This window comes from Cetorhinus maximus, chromosome 31 (assembly GCF_964194155.1).
Source record: "Cetorhinus maximus chromosome 31, sCetMax3.hap1.1, whole genome shotgun sequence".
Classification (NCBI taxonomy): Eukaryota; Metazoa; Chordata; class Chondrichthyes; order Lamniformes; family Cetorhinidae; genus Cetorhinus; species Cetorhinus maximus.
This window is the reverse complement of record NC_135909.1, coordinates 16,919,171-16,936,062: the sequence shown is the minus strand read 5'-3', so window position 1 is coordinate 16,936,062 and position 16,892 is coordinate 16,919,171. Positions and strand designations below refer to the sequence as shown.

Here is a 16,892-nt window from a genome sequence, read left to right as displayed (position 1 = left end):
ATCTTCAGAAATAGGAGCTGGAGTTGGCTATTTGGCCATTCAACTGCTCCGTCATTCATTAAGACTGATCTTCTGTCTTAGCTCCACCTTGCTGCGCTCTCCTTATATCCCTAGGATCCAAAATCTATTGACCTCTGTCATGAACATACTCAATGGCTGAGCTTCCAAATCTCTCTGGGGTGGAGAATTCCAAAGATTCCCAAAAACTTTCAGTGAAGACATTTCTCCTCATATCATTCCAAAATGGCCGATGCTGTGATCTGAGATGGTGACCACATGTTCTAGATTCCGGAGCCAGGAGAACTATTTTCTCAGCATCTAACCTAACAAGCCGCTTAAGAGTTTTATATGTTTCGATTAGATCATCTCACATTCTTCTAAACTCCAGGGAATACACACCGAGTCTACTCAATCTCTCCTCATAAGAAAACCACTTGCTCCAGGAATCAATCTAATGAACAATTATTGCTCTGCCTCTAGAGCAAATATGTCCTTCCTTATGTAAGGAGGCAAAGTACAACAGGTGTCGCCTCACTAGTGCCCTGTATAATTTTAAGACTGCTTTACTCTTATATTCCAACCCTTTGAAACAAATGTGAACACAGCACTTCCCTTCCTATCTGCTTGCTGTACCTGCAGTTTAACTTTCTGTAATTCATGTACAAGGACACCCAGCTCCCTCTGAGTGTAAAGATGTTCCAGTCTCTCACATTCACAAATGTTCCTTATTCCCCCTACAAACTGGGCACACTCACATCACCATATTTTATTCTATCTGCCATGTTCTTGCCAACTCAGACAACCTGTCATCTGCCTTAGCAGCTTTTTTTGTGTCCTCCTCACAGATTAATTTTCTATCATCAACAAACTTGAATATGTTCCATTCAGTACCCATCTAAGTCATCAGTATAGGTTGTAAATAACTGATGACCATGTTTTATCAAGAGTAAGTTAGAACTTACCGATCCAAAAGTGTCCTGTTTATTCCGACACTCTTTCTGTCCATTGACTGATCCTTGATCAATGCCAATATATGATCCTCAATCACGAGTACTCATTTTGTGTAATAAGCTCCTGTGTGGGCCCTTATTAAATCACTGAGCAAAATTACACATCCCCTCAGATTGCAAGGCCCTGTGTCACTGAAACAAAAGTAGAACCTTAAATACAGATTAAATAACAAAGAGGACAGACAAACAGTACCTGGTTGTAGCATAATGCATGAAACCCAACATTGTACCCAGACTGCAGACTGAACAATGCATTACATAGCATTCCCCAAACCTCAGAGTATCTACAATCTGCATGAAGCTGATCTTACAATCTAATACATTTCCCAGGATGTATGATATACGGACATTCAGGATTGTGTTCGCAGAGATGGAATTCTAATCCAAAACTCTGACATAATAACTGATTAATACCCACAGCTATTAACTCCAGTTGAAACACATTTTATATTAAACATAAGTCAGGCTTACACTCATAATATATAGAATAGAATCTCGCAATTGTTACAGCAGAGGGAGACCATTCGGCCCATAGTATCTGTGCCAGCTCTCTGCAAGAGCAGCTGAGCTGCTCCCACTGGCATATTCTTCCCCACCGGCCTATTTAGAAAAAAAACAAATAAAAGTACAGCACAGGAACAGGCTCTTTGGCCCTCCAAGCCTGCGCCGATCATATTGCCCATCAACTAAAACATTTTGCACTTCTGGGGTCCGTATCCCTCTATTCCCATCCTATTCATGTATTTGTCAAGCTGCCTCTTAAACACCACTATCGTACCTGCTTCCACCACCTCCTCTGGCAGCGAATTCCGAACACTCACCACCCTCTGCATAAAAAACTCACCTTTATAGTTTTCTCCTCTCACCTTAAATCTATGTCCCCTAGTGATTGACTCTTCCACCCTGAGAAAAAGCTTCTGACTATCGACTCTGTCCATGCCACTCATAATTTTGTAAACTTCTATCAAGTCGCCCCTCAATCTCCGTTGCTCTAGTGAGAACAATCCGAGTTTCTCCAACCTCTCCTCATAGCTAATAACCTCCAGACTAGGCAGCATCCTGGTAAACCTCCTCTGCACCCTATCCAATGCCTCCATATCCTTCTGGTAATGTGGTGACCAGAATTGTTTGCAATATTCCAAGTGTGGCCTAACCAAGGTTCTATACAGCTGCAGCATGACTTCCCAGCTTTTATACTCAATACCCCTGCCAATGAAGGCAAGCATGCCATATGCCTTCCTGACTACCTTATCCAGCTGCATTGCCACTTACAGTGACCTGTGGACCTGTACACCCAGATCCCTCTGCCCGTCGATGCACTTAAGGGTTCTGCCATTTACTGTATAATTCCTGCCTGTATCAGACCTTCCAAAATGCATTACCTCGCATTTGTCCGGATTACACTCCATCTGCCATTTCTCCGCCCAAGTCTCCAACCGATCTATATCCCGTTGTATCCTTTGAGAATCCTCTTCACTATCTGCAACTCCTCTAACCTTAGTGTCGTCTGCAAACTTAATAATTAGCACAGTTACATTTTCCTCCAAATCATTTATGTATACCACAAACAGCAAAGGTCCCAGCACTGATCCCTGCAGAACTCCACTAGTCACAGCTCTCCATTCAGAAAAGCACCCTTCCACTGTTGCCCTCTGTCTTCTATGACCAAGCCAATTCTGTATCCACCCTGCCAGCTCACCTCTGATCCTGTGCGACTTTACCTTCTGAACCAGTCTGCCATGAGGGACCTTGTCAAAGGCCTTACTGAAATCCATGTATATAACATCCACTGCCCTTCCATGGTCGATCATCTTTGTGACTTCCTCGAAAAACTCGATCAAGTTAGTGAGACACGACCTCCCCTTCACAAAACCATGCTGCCTCTCACTAGTACGCCCATTTGCTTCCAAATGGTAGTAAATGCTGTCATGAAAAATCTTCTCCAATAATTTCCCTACCACTGACGTAAGGCTCACCGGCCTGTCATTTCCTGGATTATCCCTGCTACCCTTCTTAAACAATGGAACAACATTGGCCATTCTCCAGTCCCCTGGGACCTCACCCGTAGCCAGTGAGGATACAAAGATTTCTGTCAAGGTCCCAGCAATCTCCTCCCTTGCCTCCCTCATTACTCTGGGGTAGATCCCATCTGGCCCTGGGGACTTACCCACCTTAATATTCTTCAAGACGCCTAACACCTCCTCTTGTTCTTTTTACTATTTCTCTCTTGTCCAACGAGATAAAATTATCTTTCCACGTGGGCAAAATTGATTCTCTTTATTGACATTGATCATGTCCATTCAACATGCATCCTTTCTCGAGGTTAATAGTCCGGGCTATTCTAATCCAGTGCTGATTACTGATGAGGTTTCAACTGTAATATGGATAACTCCGTATTGGGATTCATTTATCTGCCATCCTCTTCTCCATTATCCCTTACACTTCTGAGTGCAGGTTTAGTTGTCCTGAGCTGTGTTTGGTACCCATCCCAATTCTCCTACTGAAATATAACTGCTTTCATTGGATTTACGTTCACAAATGAAGAGGGATCTGGTGTGGTTTGTTTGGTTTCAAACACCACTTTGCAAGTTCACGCTCCCAGCGAGAAGCCTGATCGACTAAGGATGTAAATCAGATATTCAGACTTGTATTCTACCTGATTTCCAGGCATTGGAATTAATTTCCATCCAGATTTCTGCTTTGCATGACCCAGTGGGGAATCTCCTCACTCACTACACAAGGTCAGGTAATTACAGGTCTAAAGAGCAGTTGATATGCCTGACACTTTGAAACATTTATGAGTATAAAAACCACTTGATAAGGCTGCAAGATTAAAGAAAAACTGACTGTCAATGGGAAATGAAAATGTGAACCTAACTCGAAATTGGAGCAATTTTCAGGCAGACTCAATTCTGACAAACATCTCGAGTGTTAGTAATCACTGGTTATTGTAGGAGATTTTTGTTTTTTTATTCATTCATGGGATATTGGCCCGTTCCTAATTTCCCTGCGGTAGGTAGTGGTGAGCTGTCTTCTTGAATTCAACTGAGTGGTTTACTTGGCAATTTTAGATGGCAGTTCAAAGTCAACATCATTGCTGTGCTTGGTTCTAGGATCAAAAACAAACCAGACCAGATAAGGATGGGATGATAAAACTACTTTCCTAAAGATTTGAAGGTGTTAAACATTGCATTTTGAACAATACTCCTGAGATAAATATGACAGACAGATACAGAATTAATCCCAGAGTCACATGCACCATCAAAAATTGAGAACTAAACAATAACTGTCTCTCTTACAGACAGCACCAGAGACTACTCAACAAATCTTGCACAATACCAGACACTGCGAGATACAGTATGATGACCAATAAATGCACTGTGAAAGAGAGTAATACAAAATGAATCCCTGTGCATAGGCTGTGCCAGAGAATTTCAGGTACAGAATGAATCCCACATCACACAAAGCACACTGACTGATAGATACAGGATGAATCTCAAATGTCCCAGAGATGTAGAGATACAGAATGAATCTGACATTCACACAGTACAACAGACTGAGAAACACAGAGGAATCTCAGAGCCAAAGACTGATAGAGACAAAATGAATTCTTCATTTCAGCAAAGCATCAGGCACTGCACTAGAAAATGGAACCAACGCTTACACAGTGTCCCAGAGTTCAACAGAAAGAAAATGGATTGCAAACTTCCACACAGCACCACTGATTAAAAGAGAATAAACCACACTCATATCCAGTACAACCCATTGAGACAGATTCCAGATTTGGCTGTCTTTGGTGCTGTATGTGACACTGGTATTAACTGCAACAAACATTGCAAGAGATGGGGCTACTGAGAATGAATCACACATTGAATCAGTGCCGATACAGACTGAAGTCCACACTGTCATTCAGCAACGGATGTTGACAGGTATATAATTAATCTCACATTCACACACAGTATCAGGCACTGATAGTGAATGAGAAGTTCACAGACTCAGATATAGTAACACAGACTGAAAGATATAGAACCAATAACACACTGACCTACAGTGCCAGAGACTGACAAATACAGAATCTCATTAACATCCAGTTACAGAGACTGACAGGTACAGAATCAATCCAACAATTTCTCTGGCCGAGAGAAACACATACTGATTTAATTCCGCTTTGGCTTATAGTCCCAAGGAGAAAATGAATTTGTTTACGTACACTAATAACGGACAGATGCACAATGAGTTTCAGGATGCCAAGTGAGCCCAACACTGAAACATGGTCCCATCAAGTCACAGATACAAAATAAATCTGACACTCGCACACTGTACCACGGCCTTCCAAACACACACAGAATCAGAGAGTGAGTAAATCACACACGTTACCAGACATGTTTTATATATGCTGATGACTTATGTGCCACTGCCCAAAGAACTGATTTTAACACCGTGGAGAAAACACTTTCTGAGGCCTTGGAGGGACTAACATCCTACTATGAAGAAAACCACCTTCGCACAAACCCATCAAAGACACAAGTTTGTGCATTCCACCTCAGAAAGCGTGAAGCCAAACGCCAGCTTAAAGTAACCTGGTGTGGAGCAACAATGACACATTGCGAGCTCCCTATCTACTTAGGAGTCACCCTTGACAGATGCCTCACCTTCAAGAACAACATCAAAAAGACAAAGGCAAAAGTGAGCACACGAAACAACATCCTGAATAAGCTCACTAACACAAAATGGGGAGCAAGCCCGAAAACATTGCGAACCAGTGCACTTGCTCTTTGCTATTCCACTGCCGAATATGCCTGCCCTGCATGGGAAAGATCTACTCATGCTAAGAAGATGGATGTCGTTCTGAATGCAAGCTGCTGACTTATCACAGGTTGTTTAAAACCAACAAACACCAACAGCCTATATACAACAGGCGGGTATCACTCCCCCTGATATAAGAAGAACGATAGCCAGCAAGAAAGAGCGACTCCGTCAAACATCAGATGAGAGGCACCCTCTACATGGTCATACACCTACACCCAGCCACCTAAAGTCAAGGAAGATTCATGAACAGTGTTGTTCCATTACAATCAACCCCATCTGAAGCCCGCATCGCCTTGTGGAAAGACTGGCTCGCCAGTCTCGAACAACCCCCAGCGATGGAAATTCTACCGGATGAAAGCCTTCCCCCAGGAGCTAATTGCAACTGGGCAACATTCAAGTGCCTTAACAGACTTAGGACTGGTGTAGGTCGTTCAAAGGTGTCACTAAGCAAATGGGGATATACAACCAGCCCGACACCTTGTGACTGTGGAACTGAGCCACAGACTATGCAACATCTCCTGCAATGCCTATCGCTAGCGGAACCCTGCAGTGTTGCAGATCTTGCCGAATTCAACAACAAGGCGAAAAAATGTGTCCAGTTCTGGCTGGGCCATGTATAGACTGTCCGTGGACACGATAAGAAGAAGACCAGACACTCTCAGTTCCTGAATGAACCCACATTCCCGGACAACCCCTCGCACCGACAGCCAGGCGACATTTCCCGGTGTATCTTTACACACTGAGAAACTCCGGCTGGAGAGGGGCTTTGGAAAATGTATTTCCTGATTGTAGTAAGGAGGCTTATGATTGGTGGAGAAATCTAAATATGATTGGTCGGTTTAGCTATCCAATCAAAAAAAACCACAAAATAAATCCCGTTTTGTTTTTAAAATGTCCAATCAGAATCATTGTCTCCCCCATTCCTCATTAGCATATATCTGTCAGACTGTCTATATAATGAGCGGACGGAAGGGGTTTGGTTTATTTCTGTGTGAAATTGAGATTGAAGATGGTTGATGAGAAGAAGAAACCAGTTGCTAAGAAGGGCGCCAAGAAAGCCGTGAGTAAACCGGCAGGAAAGGGCGGCAAGAAGCGGCGAAAGTCGAGGAAGGAGAGTTACTCCATCTACATCTACAAAGTGATGAAGCAGGTTCACCCCGACACCGGCATTTCCTCCAAGGCCATGGGCATCATGAATTCGTTCGTGAACGATATTTTTGAGCGCATCGCGGGTGAGGCTTCCCGCCTGGCCCATTACAACAAGCGCAGCACCATCAGCTCCCGGGAGATCCAGACCGCCGTGCGCCTGCTGCTGCCCGGGGAACTGGCCAAGCACGCCGTGTCGGAAGGGACAAAGGCGGTGACCAAGTACACCAGCTCCAAGTAAAACCCCACAATGGACTGAACAACACCCGAAACACAACGGCTCTTTTAAGAGCCACCCACAATCTCTCCGAGAAAGCTATATCATCTCAATGTTTAATTTGTCGTGTTTCTAATTTCAACATTTTCGAACTATGTTTTCTGTTAGTTTTGTTTTCTACTTTCAGGCTAATGTAGGTTTATCACTCTGTTCAATCATTCGCTGTTGTTAATAATGGCCCATAAATTAATGACTGTCCGCTGACCCTCTGTAATTTGTACTCAGGCGCGTTTATATTCGGCCCCTTTTCCTGGCTTTGGAGAGAAAGAGAATAGAAGCAAATGCGACAGTTTCCAGTTCTGGTCAAGTTTGGCCTCAATAATCGATCAGTTCATTTCCTATCAGCCCCGGTTTTGTCGGAACCTTCAGTCTCAACGCTGGCAAATTTACACCAGACATGTTAACTTTTGACTGTCGAATATCCACAATATATCGTCCGTTTGCAGGACTGTAAATTAGACTTTCTGCCGGCTGGTTAAAGGGTTTCATAAAGAATTGAAATTAACCCCGAATGGATTCCTGATTCTATAAGCGAACCTGGAACATGGGATAAAATGTGAAATAATCCCATCAGGGATGAATATTTTTAAAACTTTGTGGTCAGATCGTGTTGACTATTAATGGGAATTTCTATATGAACACTATTTTTTGTTTTATAAATATATCGGCCGTCTTCGATGTCTAATAAAAAGAAAGTTTGGATTCCTTAAACTTGGCGCCGATATTTTCGACTTGTTTTTAGATACAGATAAACCCAGAATGAAAATCAGAAACGGACAGAGATAAACTGTAGACTAGGGAAAGAGAGAGCGAGATTAAGTAAATCTAACATTCATATACTGAATTAGCTCTTTACAATTAGTACTATATTATGTCCTGTTTTTTGAGAAGTTTGGCGGGCTTTTAAAATTTGAAAAAAATCGGTTGGAATCTGATAATTTGGGGCCGGTATTTTCCGCCCTCACTCCGTGGAGTCTCCGGATTGGTGAGTTCAGTAGTTACCTGATTGGTGATATGAACAACATTATGAGACGCTGCACAAAGTGACCAATCAGCAATGCCCGCAGCACCATTCCTCCCGAAGCTATAAGAGAAGCGAATGTGAGAAGATTTCCTCATTTTTTGTGAAAGTGTGAGACTGTGAAAATCTCTGGAAGCAGGACTCTGTGCTTTATGGTAAAAACAAAAAACTGCGGGTGCTGGAAATCGAAAACAAAATCAAAAATACCTGGAAAAACTCAGCAGGTCCGGCAGCATCCGCGGAGAGGAGCACAGTCAGCGTCACAGTCATGCGGACTCGAAACGTTGACTGTGCTCCTCTCCGCGGATGCAGTCGGACCTGATGAGTTTTTCCAGGTATTTTTATTTTGTTTCTGCGCTCTACGGGGTGTTCCCACGGACACACACCGAGACAAACATCAACTGCAGCTGGAGGATCATCAACTCGGTGAAAGACGCCCTTTGGTCTGCCTGAAACTTGTTGGCCTTCCCCGGCTGACTGTTGCAGACTGGGTACATTCCAAGATGCAGGGCTACGTGCTGAGGGAAGCACTAAAGCTTGGGGCAACCGCCGCAAAGGCGCAATGGGGAAAGGTCGCTGTCTAAGACCTTTCTGCCATAGTGCACCAAAACAAAAATAAAAGTAGCTGGAAAAACTCAGCAGGTTTAACAGCATCTGTGGAGAGGAACACAATTAATGTTTCGAGTCTGTGTGTCTCTTCATCAGAACTGAGGGAATATTGAAATGAGGTGAAATATTAGCTGGTTGAGGGGGTTGTGACAGGTAGAGCTGGGTGGAGGGCCACTGATAGGTGGAGGCAAAAGAGAGGTTGCCAAAGATGTCATAGACAAAAGGACAAAGGGGTATTGACGGTGGTGATATTATCTAAGGAATGTGCTAATGGTGACATTAAGGGTAGAAAGCAGGACAAGCAAGTGACAGATGGTGCTAGTGGGGGTGGGGTGGGGGGAAGGGATCGAAATAGGCTAAAAGGTGGAGATGAAACAATGGATGGAAATACATTTAAAAATAATGGAAATAGGTAGGAAAAGAAAAATACATTTAAAAAAAATATAAATTATTGGAAAAAGGGGGATAGGAAAGGGGGTGGGAATGGAGGGGAGAGTTCATGATCTGAACTTGTTGAACCCAGTGTTAAGTCCAGAAGGCTGTAAAGTGCCTAGTCGGAAGATGAGGTGCTGTTCCTCCATTTTGTGTTGAGCTTCACTGGAACATTGCAGCAGGCCAAGGACGGACATGTGGGCAAGCGAGCGGGATGGGGTGTTAAAATGGCAAGCGACAGGGAGGTCCAGGTCATGATTGTGAACAGACGGAAGGTGTTCCGCAAAGCGGTAACCCAGTCTACGTTTGGTCTCTCCAATGTAGAGGAGACCGTATTGGGAGCAGCGAATGCAGTCGGCTGAATTGAGCGAAGTGCAAGTGAAGCGCTGCTTTACTTGAAAGGAGGGTTAGGGCCCTTGGATTTGAGGAGGGGTGGAGTAAAGAGGCATGTGTTGCACTTTCTGTGGTCGCAGGGGAAGGTGCCGTGGCAGGGGTTTGAGGTGTAGGGGGTGATGGGGGAGTGGACCAGGGTGTCCTGGGGGAAGTGGTCCCTATGGAATCCCACCAGGCAAGGTGAAGAGAGGAAATGTTTGGTGGTGGCATCATCGTGGAGTTAGCAGAAATGGTGGAGGATGATCCTTTGAATGCTGGCGGGGAGAAAAGTGAGGACAAGGGGGACCCTATCATGGTTCTGGGATGGAGAGGACAATGTGAGGGCAGAGGTGCGGGAAATGTGTCGGACACGTCTGAGGGCCATGTCAACCACCGTGGGCAGGAAACCTCAGTTAAGGAAACAGGAAGACATGCTAAAAGCACTGTTTTGGAAAGTGGCATCCACAGAACAATTGCTGCGGAGACAAAGGTACTAAGATAATGGGATGGAGTCCTTAAAGGAAGCAGGGTGTGAGAAGTTGTAGTCGATGTAGCTGTGGGAGTCGGAGGGCTTGTATTGAATTTTGATGGACTATCACCAAAAATTGAAACAGAGAGGTCAAGGATGGGAAGGGAAGTGTCAGTGATGGACCATGTGAAAGTGATGGAGGGGTGGAAATTGGAAGCAAAATTAATACATTTTCCAAGTCCAGACGAGAGCATGAAGCAGCACCGACGCAGTCATCGATGTACCAGAGAAAGAGTTGTGGGAGGGGGCCTGAGTCGGACTGCAACAAGGAATATTTCATATGCCTCATAAAGAGACAGGCATAACTGGGGCCCATGCGGGTACCCATAACCACACATTTTATTTGGAGGAAGTGAGTCAAGTTCAAGGAGGAATTGTCCAGTGAGAGTACAAGTTCAGCCAATCGGAGGAGAGTGGTGGTGGATGGGGAATGTTCAGGCCTCTGTTCAAGGAAGAAGTGGAGAGCCCTTAAACCATCCTGGTGGGGGATGGAGGTTGATAGGGATTGGACATCCATGGTGAAGAGGAGGCAGTTGAGGCCAGGGAACTGGAAATTGTTGATTTGATAGAGGGCACCAGATGAATCGTGGATGTAGGTGGGAAGAGACTGGACAAGGGGAGAGAGAACGGAGCCATGATAAGAAGAAATGAGTTCCATGGAGCAAGAACATGCTGAAAAGATCGGTCTACCCGGACAGTCCTGTTTGTGGATTTTGGGTAGGAGGTAGAAGCGGCCGTCCGAGGTTGGGAGACTGAGGTTAGAAGCTGTGGAGGGAAGATATCCAGAGAAGGTGAGGTCAGTGACAGTCCTGGAAACAATGGCTTGATGTTCGGTGGTGGGGTCATGGTCCAGAGGGAGGTAGGGGGAGACGGCCATAATACAGTTAGTATTGAGTAATTGACTCTATGATCAATGATTTTATTACGAGTGAGCATAATGGAATACAATTCAATTACAACTTTCAAAAATGTGAAAACTAAAAAATACTAATATCCGAGATTGTAGAAAGTCCAAATTTAACGGGATGAGAGACAGTTTAATAACAAACAATCTGCAGGGGATGGACGCAAAATGAATATCGAAATGGGACAAACAGAGATTCAAACGCAAATGGTCCCCGCTTCTGCTACACGTCCACTCGCACCCAACGCCCCTTGCCCCCCGCGCCGACACAGGTTCGGGGATTTTGTTCTCTCTGTGATGAGAGTGAAATGGGGAAAATTCCCATTGATTTTAGCGGCTGAATTGCTGCGGAGATCTGCGCATGCGCAATTTAACCCCGCCCCTGTGCTGTCGCCATGATGATAACAGCGCATGCGCAACTATACCCAACAATGGCCGAGAGCGTCATTCACTCAGTGAGCGGAATAGGGTTTAATTCAGCAGCGATCGGAGACATCACCGCCCCAGAGGGAAGTGAACAAACAGCATCTGCTTAAAGCAGCGCATCGGTTTGGAGCCGCGTCCGCAGATATGCTCAGAGATTGGCATTGAGTGTCCGGGCAGCTGAGGCGGCGGCTGTTTTTAATGGGCTCCCTGGAACACGAGCTGCTCCCGGAACATGGAGTGAGCGGGGGGAAGGGAGAGGCCATTCTCGAGCAGTGTCTGGACAGAGTGAGAAGAACTCGCCATTGAAGATCATTGCTGCTTTCTCTCCCCAAACCCGAGTGAAGCTTCCTGGCTTAGTTCCGGCTCCCACTGCCCCTTGTTATTGGACAGAGAATGGCGGGGAAAATAGCCGCACAGTAACAATGTTTCCAGTTACACAAAGAAGATCAATTTCAGGCACCAGGTGAGAAGTGTGAAAGAGACATTTTAAACAGTACCTGCTTGTTTCCGGATGTACAGTTAGTTCAAAGGGAGATGTAAAGAGAAATTTGACCCTTGCAAAGGTCATTTCTCCATCGGATAGTCTAATTCAAGGAGCAGTGCACAGGACAGGTTGTCTCTGCAGGTCACAAACTTGTTACAAACCTACTTAAAATATCAGATGAGTAGAAACTGATTGTTCCAGTACTGCGTGTGCTGCTGGTTTTGCTCTGTTGATTCTTCATAATAATTATTTCTTGAACAAAATATATTGATCACTTTTGTACCTTCTACTTCACCTATTCTTCAGGTGAAGGAGTTATGTTTTCTGTGTGCACGGAAAGAATTGAAGGAACGAGAGGATTCCTCGAAACAAGGAAAAGTGCAGCCTGATGGTTCCAACTCACAGTAAGTACAATATCACTCACAAAGCACAGAGATACTGCCAGGCCTTTAGGCCAAAATGAAACAGTATAGAGACCCACATAGGTCCAAAGGTTGAGAGGTGCCCTTTCAATAAAATATTCAAACAGAGCATTGGTGGGAGAAGTTGTTTCCATTGTACTCCAACCTATTGCAACTGAGAACTAGATGCATCAATCCCAGGGCAAAAGCAAACCCAATATTATTTTTAAGTACACAATGTCACCTTGTCCACAAATTAAATACCAATTATTAACTCCATCAGACAACATTTACCCTTTTGTGAGATACAGAATGGATTGCTGTTAAGTATCCCAGAGTGTAGACCAGGCTACAGATTAAAGTTCCAAAATCTCACTAAGTGTTAGATGAGAACATCGAGTTAAAGTATCAATTTCCTTTTAACAACTGCACAAATTACACACCAGGCCATGTATCAGATCGATGTATATGTTATAATTTCAATTTGTTTTCACAGAGATACAAATTGAACAGCACTACATATCCCATACAAAACTACTGAATGTAACCTATGGCTGTGAAAGAAAACATTGAATAAATATTTTACAAGAAACCAAAGGTTAAACAAATATTGATACCGTAATTTATGAAATCCCAGTTATATTCAACACCAGAGATGCATAGATAGAGAATAAATCCAAAACTCACTCACCCACCTAGAAACAGACATATAAACAATAATTCCAAGCACACATTCAATCTGGAGATTGACAAATACAAAATTAAAGCTACTTTCATATACACTGTCATTGACAGAAAGATGCAGAATACAGTCCACTGTCATATACAGCACCAGGAACTCACAAAGGTATCACAAAGTCCACACTCACTTATTGTACCTGAGACTGATGGCCAAGAATAACTAATTCACATTGAGCAGTTAAGATTGAAAAATATAGAATACAGGTTTGGAAGGTGCAGTCTAAGGACGTTTGGTGAGTTCCTACAGCTCATCTTGTAGATGGTATACACTGCTACTACTGTTTGTCGGTGGTGGAGAGACTTAATGTTTGTGGATGTGGCACCAATCAAGCAGGCTTCTTTGTCCTGGGTTGTGTCAAGCTTCTGGAGTTCTGTAGGAGATGACTGATACAGAAGGAATAAGGCATTCACATGCAACACAAAAGACTGACAGAAGCAGGTTGAATGCAACAGTATTACACTACTCAAGAAACGGAAAGAAAGCAAAGAATAAAACACACTTTTCATTTCACAGCAGAAAACTTGAAGCAAACTGAATAGAGCAATCACAGGATCAAAGAATTGCATTTATGTAGCTCATCCTACACTCGTACAAAGTACCACAACTGACAGATACAGACAGAAAACAGCATTTGAATACAATACCAGAGACTGATACATACACAATGAATCAGGTACACATATAATTATTCAAAGACTGATGGCAGCAGGACTAACATCAAACTCTCACTCACTTCCAGATACTGGCAGCTTCAGAATGAGCTCCACATTCAGTTGTAATTCTGGGGACTGACAGATGGAATGGATCACAAAATCACATTCAGTTCCACAGACTGATGGGTACATAATTCATCCCATATTCACACACAGTAGCAAAGACAGATACATTATTAAAAACTCTTTTGCAAAAAGCACACGAGACTGACAGATGCAGAACTAAATTAACTGTCCCAATCAGTACCAGAGAATGGCAGGAAGAGAAAATAACCCACACTGACACACATGACCAGAGTCTGTCAGATACAGAATATATCCCACATGCTCATCCCAAATCAGAGACTAACAGATGGAGAATTAAGGCCAAAACAACACAGCCCCAATGAATGACAGTTAGAGAATTAACCTAATAATGGGTGAGAAATGGAAAGATGCAGATTGACTCTCACACTTGCTGAGTCCCAAGGGCTTATGATCACAGAATGAATCCCACAGTCACACAGAACAGTGGCAGACAGTGAATGTGACCACACTTTCAGAGCAGAGCAGAGACTGGGAGGTACAGATTGACATCAGCACTTGCATAGAGAAGCAGAGACTGACAGACACACAATAAATCTCTCACACACATTCAGTCCAGAGATTGACAGATGCAGAGTGAACCCTATGCTCTCACATGGTACAAGATTTGCAGATAGAGAATGAATTCCACCATCTCACAAAAAACAGTGACAGATATTGAACAAATCTCACTCGTGTACAGTTCACAGAACTAGAAGTTACAGCATGAATCCCGGAATTGCATTTAGTACCAAAAACAGTCAGATATAGAATTATTCCAACAAGCACATTCATTACCAGAATATGATAAGGACAGACAATTATCAGCTAATGAATTAGTCCAAAACTCTCATAGTGAAGCAGAGAATGATGAATACATAATGAATCCCGCAACCATTCACTTGCAGTGACTGGCAGATACAAAATGATTTACATACTCACAGACTGAACCAGTGATGAGCAGATACTGAACAAATGTATTTCACATATAGAGCAGTTCCTAATATTGTTTGATTTCTTCTTTGGATGTTTGTGTCACTAGAAAGTCCAGGAGTTTTGCTCCTCCCTAATTGTCATTTTGAAGGCGGTGGTGGACTGCCTTCTGTCTGATGCTGTCTGTTATCCATAGGTGTGGCAAATTTGTTGTTAGGTAGCAAGTTCCAGGATTTTGACCCAGTGATGATGACTGAATGGTGACATATTGTCAAGTCAGGATGGTGTTTGAATTGGGGGTGACTTTGCAGGTGGTGTTGTTCCAGGCACCTTCTGTCCATGTTCTTCTAGGTATAACAGGTTCCAGGTTAGAAGGATGCTTTGAAGTAGTCTTTTTGAGTTGCTGCAGTAGATCTCGTAGATGGTACAAACTGTGTGACAGTGGGGGAGGGAATGTACTCATGAATTGTGTGTCACTCAGATACTTTATCCAGAATATTATTGATCTGCATGAGTGTTGTTGGGAGTGCACTCAGTAATGGAAAGTATTTAATCACACTTCTGACTAGTAGGTTGTAAGTCATAGAATAGGCTTTAAGGAGTGCAAAGGTCAGTTACTCACTGTGGACCTGCTTTGACCTGTTCCTGAAGCTGTAGTCATTGTGTGGCGAAGTGAGATTCAACCTTTCAATCAGTTACCATAAACTAACAAGCACAAAAAAAAAGATGGTCACACTCGAGCGAGATATCCCATTGCAGGGAAAAAGCCACATTCACTTATCATAGACGTGCAGGCAAAGCACAAAACCCACAGTCGCATTTCAATTATATAGAAGCCCATAATAAAATCAACTTTCACAGGTTTTGAACAGACAGGGAAATGAATACAAATGTTCACCAATCAGACACAGACACCAAATCATAGCAACATCTACATTCTACAGGTTAAAAGATTCACAGTAAAACTTATTAAACAAAATGAAGAGGTACTGAATAAAAACATATTCTGTTACAGTAACTGACAGGTACAGAATTAGATCAACATTCTCATATCAGATACACACAATTGCAGAGTTAAATCTAAAATAACATCTAACAAATTGATAGGCACAGAGCGACCGCACATTCACTTGCCAGAATTTAAAAGGTACAGGAGAAAAACCTTTCTTCCATACCAGAGACTAACTTGTACAGAGAAAAATAGACACTCACGTAGCTGTAACTGACAGGTGCAGAAGAAGATCCTGATTCACAGACTGGAAACTGCCAGGTAAAGATTAAAGCGAAAAATAACAAATTAGACACTGAGGTTCACAGCAATCCCATATTCACCTGTCAGAACTTAATATATAAAGAGTAAGTCCTTTTCTCCCACACTGGAAATGTCCAAGTACAAAGGAAAACCCAAATACATGTTTAAGAAATTGACAGACCCAAAGCAAAACCAGCATTCACTACAGCAAAAAAACGACAGGAACAAAATAAAATACACACTCATGTAACAAAAATAGGCACAAATAATTAAGTCCACCTATCCAAAACTGAAACAGTTAAAATCCACAATCACACATCAGTAAGTGACTTGCACAATAAAGCCCAGATTCTCATAGCAGAAACAGATGGAGATAGAGCAAACTAATTCTCACTGAACCAGAAACTGGGCAGGACAGAATACAGATTACACCCATTTTTCAGAAACGGACAGGTGGATATAAAATAAGGTACTTGCATAAAAGAGATCGACAGAAACAGATTAAAGCACATTGCCCCACTTAGAAGTTTGACAGGCGCAGTATATAACCCAGTCTTCCAAAATACTGACTTGTACAGAGTGAAAACAACACTAACATGGCAGGAAATCACATATTGAATATAAATCCACACAGACATACCACTTACTGACGGTCATAGAGTTAGATATAATAAATCAGGAAATGCATACGATCATAGCAGAGTCTAACAGATAGAGATTAAAATCCAGACACTTAGCAGGAACCAAAAGTTACAGGACAAAGCCCACA

General features: G+C 43.0%; 2 protein-coding genes across 2 annotated transcripts in view; one reads left to right on the top strand and one right to left on the bottom strand.

The window, feature by feature from the left end:
- The window catches only part of LOC144670304 (uncharacterized), a 210,811-nt gene that overhangs the window by 18,073 nt on the left and 175,846 nt on the right, over window positions 1–16,892 (bottom strand). The gene's annotated exons all lie outside the window — the stretch shown is intronic.
- On the top strand, window positions 6,829–7,944 carry LOC144670455 (histone H2B-like). The gene has a single exon (XM_078532950.1). The coding sequence runs from the start codon at window positions 6,829–6,831 to the stop codon at window positions 7,204–7,206; it is 378 nt and encodes a 125-aa protein (XP_078389076.1). The 3' UTR covers window positions 7,207–7,944.